The following is a 13,144-nucleotide window of genomic DNA, read 5'->3' as shown; positions in this document are numbered from 1 at the left end:
GGAACAATAGTGCATTTGAAATTCATATAGTTGGACATATATTATTCATGCATTTAGGTTTCTAACTTGTTATGAGCCCACAGTTAACAGCTGAATTATTTCTCAAAATATAAAGCATCAATAACACATACTAAATGTACGTAGGGACTCACTATATAATAGCAATAGCCTGTTTGTAAGTGTATTCTATAATCTATTTTATAACTATGTTTTCGGGAATAATATATTCATCTGTGTGTACAGGTCCACTCCTGTGTGCTGTTTTTACGTCAAAGACACATTTCAATTGCCTTGTAATGAACAATATTTCAGATGTTATGTTTATATATTGCACATGATAGGCTATATTTTATATACTTAAATATAAATAAACTGTGTATATACATGTCATACACTGTATACATACATACATTTCACTTTTCTCAGAAATATAAGGAAGCTGCAGTACAACTCTTTGCAGTTGCATTAATTTGCATTCATAAAGCTGTAGGCTGTACTCACAGGGCAAGATGGGCAAATGTCTTGAGACTCCTGACTGCCAAGTGAATCTGCGACATATTTCTAATACTAATAGAAAATATCTTGGTGGAATGAAAATGGAAAATGGGACATACAGACAGACCCATAATACACCTGACATCACTTTACAAGGATCTCTTAGACAGTTGTATTTTTGAGAGTGATGTCATGCTCCCTTCGCATGTCATTGCGTTGACTCAGTTTAAAAAATAAAGAAATAAGGAACATAAATTAAGCTAACATGACCTAGACATGACTCGTATGTTATTTTTTGGGAGCAGTAGTTCATTTATGCATACCAGCATTTTGACTTCTTCTTTTATTTTTGTAGTCAGGCACCACATGGTCGCCTTCACCACACCGAAACATTTGGGGTCCTTTTACTTCACGTGTGCGTCTGCTGCTCAAGCATCGTGAGAGATAACCATGCCGAAGTCAAAGAGAGACAAGAAAAGTAAGTAAAAGTAAAATTACAATATGGACAAATCGTTAAGCGGCTGATATTTTTAACTGTTTGATTGTATGTAACATGTGTGCTCGACAACTGAAAAGTAACGTAAGTTAGTGAACAAGCTAACATTAGCTTCACCTCCTGGGGGAAACGGCAGCATGCTGCGTTGTAACACTAACAGCTAACTTACCTGCTTGCTGATATTAATCAAACTCATTGCTAATTGACTGCTTTTCACCCGATCTTCCCCTCAGTTTCCTTAACGAAAACAGCCAAGAAGGGGCTGCAGTCAAAACAGAAATTAATCGAGGAGGTGAGTGTCCTGCCACAGCTGTGTGCTATGCTAACCAGGGTTAGCTGAAGCTGCTGACATGTTTCGCTCTAAACTCTTCATCTGTTTGTGTTTTTAGTTTCGGAAATGTGTGGACACGTACAGACACTTGTTCGTATTCTCTGTAGCCAATATGAGGAATAACAAACTGAAAGATATCCGGACAGCATGGAAACACAGCAGGTAACCTGTCTACTCATGTATTAATTTGTTTCATATGCATTTAACACGTGTCTTAGTAAAGATGCTTGACTCATCTTCCACAGATTCTTCTTCGGCAAAAACAAAGTAATGGGGATTGCCCTGGGTAAAGGAGAAACAGACGAATACAAAGATAATTTGCACAAGGTATGTGCGATCTTAATTGGTGATCAGCCAGAAAATGTAATATTTTATTTTTTATTTATTTTTTACTTCCTTTTGATAATGTGCAGGTCAGCAAGTATCTACGAGGGGAAGTGGGAGTACTATTCACTAATAAAACAAAGGATGAGGTACAAGAGTAAGTTGGGCTTCACTTAATGCACGCCAATTTCAGTTATTTCACAAATTTACCCCTGGGGATGAATGAAGTACATATCTATCTATCTATTCTCCAAATATTGTTAAATAGTTAACTGAGTGGTGTTCTCTATCCACAGGTATTTTGGTCACTTCAAAGAGATGGATTATGCACGGTCAGGCAACCTTGCACAGATGAACACAACTCTGGACGAGGGACCCCTTGAGCAGTTTCCTCACTCAATGGAGCCCCAGTTGAGACAGCTAGGACTTCCTACTGCTCTCAAGAAAGGTAAAATAACAGGTTATGACTAGCATTATTGTATTTATCTCTTGTCAACAAATCCCCCTTAAAGACCAAAACCAACAATGTAACAAAGTCAATTTGTTTTCTGACTTCCCCACTGCAACAGTGTGGCTCACTGATGTTTTGGACAACAATGGAAATCTATAGCACAGATGGATTTGCTTTATCAGGCGTATTAGCCTCATGTTTGAGTGCAAACCCTTTCTCTCAATAACCATTGGCACTCTTAACAGGAATAATTTTGTCCGTATCAGTTAGTTGGATGTGTGATAATCACATTTTCTATCATGTGTTATTAAAGGCGTGGTGACACTGCTGAAGGAGCATGTAGTCTGTAAGGAGGGAGACGTGCTCACTCCTGAGCAGGCTCGTATTCTGGTGAGTTCTGGACTGTTTGACTACAAAACATTTTGCCCGTGACATCCAGAACTGTGTTGCATTTGTCTGGCTGATCTTCTCAAATTGGCTCTGTAGAAACTCTTTGGCGTCGAGATGGCAGAATTTAAGGTGCAGATCAAATGTATGTGGAACTCAGAAACAGGCGAGTTTGAGAAGATTGCTGGTGAGGTCGAGCCCATGCAGGATGATGATGAAGAGGGAGACGACAAAGAAGATGCAGAATGAAACATCTGCAAGAGCAGAAGTAGTTTTTGCCGGCCTTCAACAGCAGAGGGACATTGATGTGGAAACCATTCGCCCTGACTGCCGGTGCTGACTCTGGAGTCTGTCATCTCTCTCCTCTGTACCATTTCTCTCCCAAAACATGAACTTCTGTCCTTCACCATGAATATAGCTTTGGACTGAGTTGTTGTTCAGTAATCACGTGGATGCCACTTGTTTTGGTAAAATAATGTATCCTAATACTAATGTTGGCATTGCGTGCAAGTATTTTGCCATGAAGTTTCTGAGAAAATTGGTTAAATTTTTATTGTAACAGTAATTAAGGCAGTAAAGTTTGTTTCCTGAAAAAGATATCTTCAAAGTTTTCATTTTTACATTTGTACATTAACAATGAAGTGCTTTTGACATTTACTGGTCTCCAATTGATTCATTCATGAAAAATAAAACCTAGTGTGATTTTGGAAAAAAGGATGTAAGTGGAAATATCTTAATTAGATTTATTTTCTATTATCTTGGATGAAATTTGATTGAACCGGCAGATTTTGGTTCTTTAGCGGAAGTAGTTTGGACACTCGTGTGCTACGAGATTCCAGGCCTCGTTGAAGGAGGCGACCACTCTCTCATCTAGAGGACCCTCCTCTGCAGCAGCCAAGTTTTGCTGAAGTTGCTCTATACTTGACATGCCAATGATGACGCCATCACCAAGATCCCCCTGTAACAGAAGACATTTGTTGTAGTCAAAGAGAAAAATTACAAGTTTCATTTCAGATTGTTGGATGGTATAACATTTTCCAGTTACTGTAAGCACCAAATACAACCTTTGACTCTTGTGTTGAGGCTAAATATACAGCAACTAACCGGGCACTATCAGATGAAAAAGCCAGGATTTGGGTATTAACAAATGGTTAATATGCACAAATCATGACTGCCTATAATTCTACAATTAGCCAGTAAGTTGGTTGAATACTCATTAATGTGGGCTTTGTGCACTTGGAACATAAACGCTTTGTTTATTTAACTACGGATTAATACAGAACTGACAAGTGTTTAAATTATGTAGACCAAATGCTGCTGCATGACTAAACATATTAAATTAGTCTTAATTCCTTTAAGTCAAAAAATATAAAATATTGTGCAAAGTAAGATCTCTACATTTAACCCTACAGATACAATTCCTAATCATGTAAATTAACTTGCACTTTTATAGCACTTTCCTAGTCTTCCGAGCACTCAAAGCGCTTTAACAGTACATGGCATCATTCACCCATTCGTACACTGATGGCAGGGGCTACCATGCAAGGTAGCATGCCCATCAGGACTATCTCATCATTCATACACTGCAGGGACAGCCTACGGGAGCAGTTTGGGGTTAAGTGTCTTGCCCAAGGATACATGGACTAGCGGAGCCGGGGAATCGAACCGCCGATCCTCTGATTGACGGACGACACTGCTCTACCACTGAACAGTCGCCCTTGTGGGAAGATGATGCCAAAACATGATCTCATGCCACTGTAGTGATCAATTCACAAGAGGTACCTTAAGTTGGGAGTGGTGGTACATCCAGCGCATGGCAGCAGAAGTCATCGAGGGCTTCTCTGAGCCGTACGCTGTCTCCAAGGCCTTCAGTACCAAGTCTATTGCCTCAAAGTGACTCTGCTTCCAGTATCTGAAGAGAAGAGGCACAACTGCTTTCAGTGATTCATCAGTTGACAATGTGCATGAGCGCAGACATGCAGAAATCCCTAACATGCAACAACTTAAAACAAGCGAGTGGTTGGAAAACAATCTCAAAAGCAACCGGCTGGTGGTTCACCTGTCCCTGTATGCTGAAGCCCAGTTGTTACCAAAGAATCGTCCTGCAGGCTGGGAACCATCTCTGTCTTGGTAATGGTACTTTCCTGTCAGAAGGCCACCTGCAGAGGAGTAATGTCAGAATTCAAGTAAAAATGATCTAGGATTCTCCCATTTATGCACTCAATATAGAAGACTGCAGTTATGGTAGCGGCTCTGTGAGGCACAGTGACGCTACAGTAAACGCTAATGTCAGTATGCTAACATGTTGCTGAATGAAAAGTTAAGTGATCACTATTAATCCTGAGGTCAACATGGATGTCTGTACCAAATTGTATTGCAATCCAATAGGAGGTATCGTTGTTGAGACACTTCTCTCAAACCACTATTGTCAACCTCACGGTGGAGCCAGAGTCAAACTCGGGGATCGCCAAAATCATAAGGATGCATCCTTTCTGCACCATTTATCCCCCACTGTAAGTATCTACTTTTCAAGTAGCGACTGCAAGGACGGAAGAAATGCACCTGCTAGAGGATTGTACGCGTAGAACCTCATTCCATAGTATCTCAGACATGGCAGCAACTCGGTCTCTACCTGTCTTGTCGTGGCATTGTACATCCCCTGTGAAAGGTTTCAAGAGTCTAAGTTAGGGTACAGAAAATAGTCAAAGTCAATTCAGGGGAAAGCATTTTAAACAAGGAAAGAAACACAACATGGGGGATTAAATTGAGATGGGAAATACCTGATACACAGAGGGAACAATCCAGTTGTTGTGTCTACAGATGCTGGCAATTTCAGACACTTCCCACGATGCACAGTTTGAAAGACCAAACTCCTTGAATTTTCCCTGAGGGCGATAGTTTCACAATGAATTAGAAATGTAATGAAACATTATCAAGTGTGTTTGAAATGATAACTCATAGAAAGCGAGGTATCTGGTCTCTTTGCCTCTTTGTGGAGCTCATTGCAGGCCCTAAGGGTATCCTGGATTGGGTTCTGGTGGTCCGGGGCATGGAGGTAGAAAAGGTCCACACAATCAGTCTGCAGCCTCTGAAGGGAGGTTTCCAGCTGAGAGCGCACACTCTCCGGCTTCAGCGTCTTCCCATCCCAGGGGTTGGCCTTGGTCGCCATGCTTACTGCGACACAGAAACGATGAATTAAATGTAAAATGTAATTTATTTACAGGATGTGTGTGGAAGTGTTTTTTTTATTGTGGAAAGTGACTGCAGATGAAAACTAGCTTATCTTACTCAATGTAATGTTTCAGCTGATAAAGGTGGAGCTCATTTCAACTACTTTATATACTTTGACTGCTGGGTACATCGTGGATCTCACTACAGGAATCAGTAAATATGCATCTTAATATTACATCATCGATTTATTTGTTGATTGTATTTTCTATTAATAATTTAAATCTGCAAAGTAATTAGAATCATGAGATAAATGCAGTCAAGTGAAAAATGCAATATAAAAGTAGTGGGAAATGGAAATACAAGTACCTCAAAATTGTACTTAAGTAGAGTAACATTACTGGAGTAAATGTACTGAGTTACTTTTCACCACTGCTCTAGTAAATACAAATGGTAACATGTGTCTTAAAAATGCAATAAGCACAACGTTTTATCCGTGAAAAAGTCATAACACGTTGCCCAGCGCTCGCTAACGTTAGTCGCTGGTAAAAGGGGAGCCTGGGCCAGTTTTGGTACCCATGATTCCAAGCTCGTGCCAACCGGGCACCTAATCAGTAACACCTTGGTAAGTCCACTTTTGCAAAGCAGTTAATGTTAGCGCAGGGTCGTTGGATATGGGAGCTTCTGATATACCTGTTTCAGGAAGATTCATGCCCCCTATGATCGTCTCCGACTTTCCATCCATATACATGAAGGCTGTGTCCACCCGGTTGTGTCCCCTGTCCAGGAACGTCTTCACCATGTCCAGGCTCTGCTCGGCGTCGGCTCGTCCACCGAACGCCATCGTTCCCAGTAAGGAAACCGGCCGTTTAGTTTGACACGACGACATGTTTCGACGAGACACAAACCTCGGCAGCTGAGTGAGCACGTCTCTGATAATGTGACTCTGTCCAAGTGTGCGCAGCCTTCCTGTCATTACCCACTGCATGCTACGACGCAGCAACTACCGGTAGCTTGCAGGCGTCTAGGGGTTAAAGGTCGTTGGAAGTGGTGACATGGGAGCGCAACATGTGACAACTAGACTGAAAAACGTCGCATATTTGTCTTACTTGCTTGGTTGTAGTTCAGGCAGTGCAAAGTGCGTGTTCTGTGACCAATTCCTGTTCTGGACGTGTAAGTTAATAAGTTTCTTCGTTGCATCATTTGTGCAGCGGTTGTCACTCTAGCTAGGTGTAGCATGTAGTTCCTAACTTTAACCACAAGGTGTCAGTAAATGACCATACATTTCTACAAACTGCTCATGGGTTTCTCCTGCATCCATCAATGTGCAGACTGCATACATGATAAACTGATATTGTAACGTAAACATTACAATGTATAGTTTTGTCCAGTGCATCCTGGATAAAGAACCGTTCATATGAAGCCTTTGTAAACTCCCAGAGTCTAAGAAACCAAGTGTTTCTACACTAGAATAAAACCCAAGGTTTGCTGTAAGTTCAATATTTGATGAAACACATTTGTTGAAGAATATCCATGTAACTATAAAGATATTGAAGGTATTACAATCTTCTATGAAATCTGGAGAAATATAAATTGTCTGTATATATATTATATATGTGTAAAATGTGGCTTTGTCTTTAATCTTATTTTATATATATATATATATATATATATATATATATATATATATATATATATATATATATATATATATATATATATATATATATGGTGATGGCTGAGCTCTTTTCCAAGAACCTTTGAGAATGTTCTCCCAAAAAAGCTTTTCCTCTGGGAGTCATTTTCCTTCTTTCTTTGAATATATATGTTTATTTAGCATTCATGATGTCAATAGTTCAATACATGTTACACCAAATCTCAGATGAGTTCTGATATGGCTAAGAGCATCGATCTAATTCAAACAACATGCTGTGGAGCTGGTACAAGCGGTGACCCAGGACTCTTTAGGGTCATGAACACACATGCGCGCAATGAAGCCTTTGTTTGGAGAGCAGCAGTAGTCGGTCTTGGCGGCTGACCCTGTGACCGCACCATCAGCGGGTTTGCCCCGCAGAGTGACCACGAGCTGCTTCAAACTCAACCCCAAACATCCTCTGTTGCTCCGCGCGTGATAGTGTATCGCTCCGTTTTTCTAGATCCCTTTGCGCACATATTGCTCTCCATGTGCGCTTATTTCTCAGCTCCGCGAGCTTTGTTTTCATCAATACGCGCACATTGAACGAGATAAATGCAATATTGTTGAAAGGATTGAATATCTGCATGCAAAAAGTAAATGTATAGTGTAAGTCTTAATATAAATATTACAGTTGGGCTAAAGTTGTTATCGGCGTTGCGTTGGTCCGTTAAAACACTTTAAATGACTGTAAAGGATGCAGGAGTGAGACAAGGGCACTACAAATCATTGTTTGATGCGACGTCCAAAACAAAATCTGGACCCAAAGAAACCTCCGATGTCTCCGCGTGTGAGTGCCCTTTGCAGACTGCAGGGTGTCTAGTGTGCGTGTTTCAGAAGCTGCTGAAGCTCTGAATAATAAATTACATCCTTTCCATCCTCCCCCTCCCAAACCCCGCTGCCATCATTACCAAGTCAATGGAGGGAGGCAGAAAGCGCTCAGCCTCCACGACTTCGTGGCCGCCAGTCCAACGTGTGCAGTGAAGGAGCGTCGGTGAGCTGCACTTTTCCGTCAGTGTCACACACACCGGCTAAGAGCGACAAAACGCACCGCATGTGATGGCTCGAGGTCATTTCTTGCAACGCGCTGATCTTTTCCACGCGGAAGATACTTTATGCGCTTTTCAAGTTTCTCCCAGTTAAGCGCTCGGATTTTTTTTATTTGGTTATTTATTAGGTTCCGTTTTTGAATGGTTAAACCGCTGAGAGATACTCACCTGAGTAATTCTCATGAATGAGTTAACGAGATATTTATTACATTTTTAAAACTAATCCAAGAAGAAGAATCATGGATAGTGTTATTTTTTCCTTTTTCCTAATATTTATTATAGAGGCTCGTGCATTGCGTTATGGCATCACCAACAATCTCCAACCTTATATGTGAGTTACCTTTCCCCCCTATGTGTTGTTGCTTATCGGCTGTTTAACTTACTTCTATTTTATTAGTAGGCTGCACTGTTTCTTCAGGGATGATGTTTACTCTTCATCTTGCCTACGATATTTTTACAGACTCACATTCCCTTTGGAGTTTGAGAAAACTGCTAGTTCACCTGCACATTCAAAAACGTGTGTCTTAAGACTCAACCAGAGGCAGAAAACTGAGTCTTGTGAAGTTTTTTTTTTTTTTTTTTTTTTTTTTTTGGCTAGCTGGGTGAACTGTTTTGTAGATGCTGGATGATTCATTTAACTGCTGTGCACTCTCATCATGGGCTGTATTGGCTTCCATGCCATATCACTGTAATTAACATGATTATACATTAGCTCCATGTGGATGGTCTGTATACTGCATTCCTGACTCTGTCAGAGTTAGTTTGAAGCCCCTCAAAATGAAGAGCCAGTATTTTAAACCTCTATATATGAAGGAGCTTGAATTATGTGAGAGAATATTCTCTGCAGTTGCCGGTCTCTTACAATAAGGTCTTTCAGTTTGGTGAAGTGATCGTGATTACTATATCGTTGATGGGAAGAGCAGCTTGATGTTGTCTTCAGATTCCTGCTGATCTCCGTATGCAGAGCCATGTCCGTCTGTCTGTCCTTGGAGTGTTACCAACGGAGTAAATGTTTCAAAGATCATGTTGAGCTTTTTTTGCCGAGGCTCCTCGGTACGCTGCAGCAAGTGATGTGAAAGACGTCAGTGGCAGGTTTGCCTGTTAACCCAGGCACACTTTGCGTAAGGAGGACAAAACATCACAATTAGAAAGGCTTGTCGTGTTTCACCCTGGGGGCGAAAAACGTTCGCTGTCTCCTGTTTCTGCTGACATTCAGTCTCGTACGTACAAGTGAAAACATGCACGTTCTACCGTATGTCCAGTGAAAACACTATAAATGTCTTGTGTGAATTGTCTGGAAAATTGTGGCATGTTTTTGTGTTATTTTGAAAATATTGTGAAGTGGTTCCTGTTTACAGACATTGTACATCATATGTTTTGTTTCCTAGAAAACCAGTGGCTCACATCAAAACCATTTTAACTTCAGTAACTTGAAATTTAGTTTCTCTTTACATTTGGAGTAGAATATATAAAATAACAGGACATCCTTGCTACTTTCATGCCAATGCGACCCTCTAAAAGACTTTCAGGACACAATTTCAGATGAGTACTGAGTCTAGGTTAAACTACAGGTAGCATTTTAGAGTTCTGAAAGATAATGTATGAGGAATTCCCCTTAAGTCGTAAAAAATACCATCATAAGCAGCCTTACACCTCAGCACAGGTAATGCCTTCACAGGCATGACTAGAAAATGCCTTGTAAGCTTTGTCCATCTATCTTTCCTGCAACGTTTCTCACAGCGTTCATAAATTGCCCCGCTGCCATCGATACATCTGTAAAAAAGATTTTGACACCTAAAGTGTTTTCATCACTGCTTTCGTTTCAGGCCCAATGTGTGCGTGGAGAGGGAGGTGACGCTGGTCGCCCAGAGGCAGCCGTGTGTGCAGGCCTTCACGCGCATGGTTAAAGTGTGGAAGCAAGGCTGTGTGGGACAGGCATGGTGCATGGGATACGAGAGGAGGTGAGTAACACCTCTCATTTGCTGTCTGTCGACACAAAAACACTCCCATCCCGCAGTGGATGTAGTGCTTTGCTGATTAATCTCTGGCTCGAGCAAAGCATTAATTACTTCATGAGTCATGCATGAATCTGCCAGAGCGGGTGTGATCCTTCATTTGACTCCACCGCCAAACAGAATCCAACGATGAGCTCCTTGACCTCCTCTTTCCTCTCAGTCTCTCCCGCTCTTGTTCTGGAGTCGCATGCTTTGAACCTCTCACACAGTTAAGTGGAAGGTGCGGCCCCACTTCATCGGGGTCATCAGCTATTTAACACCCGTCTTGGCAGCCAGCATTACTGTGATGGAGCGTCCCAATGCCAACATTTTAGCCGAACTTTTTCTCACTTTGCTGCTCACGCTCGCTTTCACGGCGTTATTTACCGTGTTACAAAGTCAAAGGCTTGCTTTGAAGGCAGCCAAAGCCACAATTACTCGCTTTAAACAAAAACGTGTTTCCACCATGCGTAATGACCGTGGAGCAATGAGAGGGGTCCCAAAGTACAGGGGATAGGCACCGTTCTCTGAAGTTGACTCTGCCAGTCTCACTTTAAAACGGCGCCTTAAAAGTCTGGGAAAATGTTTGCTGAACATCATACTGTGTGTCACTTAAAAGGCTGTGAGTCGTTTGATCAGATTACATGTTTGTTTTTCCTAATCTCATGGTATTCAACCACATGACTCATTCAAAATGACATGTGATATGTCAGATAATCCCTTTGTAAATACCGTACACGCGCTCACTCGCACACTACTGTTTCACAGTGGAATACAACAAGAAACCCTGTATTTTGTCAGTTCTTGTTTTATTTGTTTTGTAACTTCAACAGGTTCGATTGGAAGTTTTTAACCTGATGTTTGTCATGTTAACAGGACAGCGTACTACACTGCATACAGACAAGTCTACAGACAGGATCATCAGACTGTGTACAAGTGTTGCCCTGGATGGTCTCAACTTAATGGAGAAGCAGGCTGTCTGTATCGTAAGTATCCTCAACGATCCAGACTTTACTACTTTCTTCCTCTTCAATTGGAAAAATCGAATTCACCAGGTTTTGCGGTTCGGTGTGTTTACTAAAAGGCAATGTGTCTTTTCCTGACTCAGCAGGAAGGGTGCTTCAAACATCACCTCACCCTTGGCACAGACCTCCGAATGAAAGGTTTTCAGAAAAAGGTCAAAAGGGTCAAGAGATGCTTTGCCCATCCAGACTCCTAAGCAGATGTTATCAGTCAGTGCCATGTCCTAACTGCTTGTGTTGTTACAAGAGTCCCACAAGGTTTAGATGTGGACGGTGGGAAAAAAAATCTCAAGTGTTGAAAGACTTTAAGTGTTGACATTCGCTCTCAAAAGAGGTTTGCGTTGTAGTTTCTTGTTCTACTCTCAGCAAAAAAACAATTACGATTCAGGTGCGTCATGGCTCGGTAGTGCTCCTTTAGTTTTGAACGGATAGTTTGTCTGGTAGACAGCTTCTACGAGGTGGGATATTTACTTTCATACAATGAAACTCCAAAAGGACCAACAAAATCCAGTGTTTACCCCAACCAACCACAGTCAAGGCCCCCAAAACGACACCCATCAAGTCATGGTGGGGAGACCACCTGCTGATATGCACAAAAAAACAAAGGAAAACAAATATGAATCTCCCCTCTGTAAATTCCAATCCACGGGTTCTGTTGGTCACACCAGCAGCTCATCTCCTTGTGGATAAGCTTAGCTTCACACCGCTGAGACCAAGAAGCCTCCTTTGATGGGATTTCACAGCCAGTGATCCAGAGCACATAGCCTGCATACCATAGAGAGACCCATGGCAAAGCCTTCCTGTAAATAGTTTGTCCCCTGTCCGGTTGACTGACAAGAAAGTTCCCACTTCCTTACTCTCATTGCTCTACCTGGAACTGACCCGCGTGCTCAGTGGCCAGCGCTGACACCAGCAGTACAGGCCCGCTACTGTCCGGGAAAGCCCTCAGATGGGAAGTGGCAGGGATGTGGAGCGAGAGAAGATCTCCTGGATGTGCCTGTCATCGGTGTCTTATTATGGCATTTATGTTCTCTTCAAAGGGCTCTTTGTTTCCACAGAGAAGGTTATGGTCTTAAACTACACAGTACAAAGACGCATCACGCTGTCTGCTCTGCAATGAGTTTGTTTTGTTTTAAAACTCCCATAAAGAAATTTCTTATAAATGCATTCCTCAGGACTGTCCAGTGTTTCCCCTCACTTCAGGAGACAGGAGGTTTTGTTTCTCTTTTTTCCCACGTGACAATGGCTGCCCTCTTCGACGTGAGGCAGGGCTTTTAGCTCTGTAACCAAAGACGTGGCAGCACTTTGAGATGGGACAAACTAATCACCCTTTTCTCTGAGCCATTGAACCAGGACAAAAGGAAGCTCACACCACAATCCTCCCTCTCCCACTCCTGTGCACTTTGCTGTGCACTATCTGTACTGTACCTCAGTCAGCACAATGCAATCTGTGGGACTGTTTTCAACAGTGCCTCCAACATCCAAAAAGAAGAATCTGCTCTGCAGAATGTACAGCTTTAGCAAATCTCCCCAAAAAACCCCAGAAGAAAGGGAGATTGGGAAGATGGGACTGCTTTGTGTTTGAGATAGTGATTTAGTGTCTGACACTCCTGAGTTTTCCCTCCGTCTTGTGTTGTCCCTCTCCCTCTTTCTGTGTGTGTGTGTTCCCTAATAAAATGTCAGTGTAAGGTAATTAGGCGAATGACTTCTGGCTATTGTGAGGTAGTATGAGCA

General features: G+C 41.9%; 3 protein-coding genes across 3 annotated transcripts in view; 2 read left to right on the top strand and 1 right to left on the bottom strand.

The window, feature by feature from the left end:
• The first annotated feature begins 878 nt into the window (after nt 1–878).
• Nucleotides 879–3,139, top strand: mrto4 (MRT4 homolog, ribosome maturation factor). The gene is made up of 8 exons (XM_079265857.1): nt 879–973; nt 1,225–1,283; nt 1,381–1,484; nt 1,568–1,649; nt 1,736–1,803; nt 1,943–2,094; nt 2,411–2,487; nt 2,584–3,139. The coding sequence occupies exons 1-8, from the start codon at nt 946–948 to the stop codon at nt 2,731–2,733; spliced, it is 720 nt and encodes a 239-aa protein (XP_079121983.1). The 5' UTR covers nt 879–945; the 3' UTR covers nt 2,734–3,139.
• Nucleotides 3,140–3,269: 130 nt separating this feature from the next.
• akr7a3 (aldo-keto reductase family 7, member A3 (aflatoxin aldehyde reductase)) lies at nt 3,270–6,640 on the bottom strand (the record flags this gene model as incomplete). Its single annotated transcript, XM_079265856.1, has 7 exons — nt 3,270–3,442; nt 4,267–4,396; nt 4,544–4,643; nt 5,047–5,143; nt 5,265–5,369; nt 5,471–5,658; nt 6,346–6,640. The coding sequence occupies 7 exons, from the start codon at nt 6,638–6,640 to the stop codon at nt 3,281–3,283; spliced, it is 1,077 nt and encodes a 358-aa protein (XP_079121982.1). The 3' UTR covers nt 3,270–3,280.
• Nucleotides 6,641–8,633: 1,993 nt separating this feature from the next.
• megf6b (multiple EGF-like-domains 6b) overlaps nt 8,634–13,144 on the top strand; it is a gene marked incomplete at its 5' end in the record, with an annotated part of 61,298 nt that continues 56,787 nt past the window's right edge. Inside the window, 3 exons of the mRNA XM_079297067.1 lie at nt 8,634–8,725; nt 10,221–10,355; nt 11,265–11,374. Of these exons, the coding sequence (XP_079153193.1) occupies nt 8,634–8,725; nt 10,221–10,355; nt 11,265–11,374 (337 nt within the window). The remainder of the gene's footprint in view (nt 8,726–10,220; nt 10,356–11,264; nt 11,375–13,144) is intronic.

This window comes from Melanostigma gelatinosum (genome assembly GCF_949748355.1).
Source record: "Melanostigma gelatinosum genome assembly, chromosome: 3".
NCBI classification, from domain to species: Eukaryota; Metazoa; Chordata; class Actinopteri; order Perciformes; family Zoarcidae; genus Melanostigma; species Melanostigma gelatinosum.
Note: the sequence above shows the minus strand (reverse complement) of the source record. Positions and strands in the feature narration are given on the sequence as shown.

Excerpts from the sequence above, each read along its gene's own strand:
- mrto4 (XM_079265857.1), top strand. The coding sequence starts at position 946 with ATGCCGAAGTCAAAGAGAGACAAGAAAA. Across the intron at positions 1,284-1,380 it reads AACAGAAATTAATCGAGGAG|TTTCGGAAATGTGTGGACAC; the intron begins GTGAGTGTCCTG and ends TTGTGTTTTTAG. Across the intron at positions 1,804-1,942 it reads ACAAAGGATGAGGTACAAGA|GTATTTTGGTCACTTCAAAG; the intron begins GTAAGTTGGGCT and ends CTCTATCCACAG.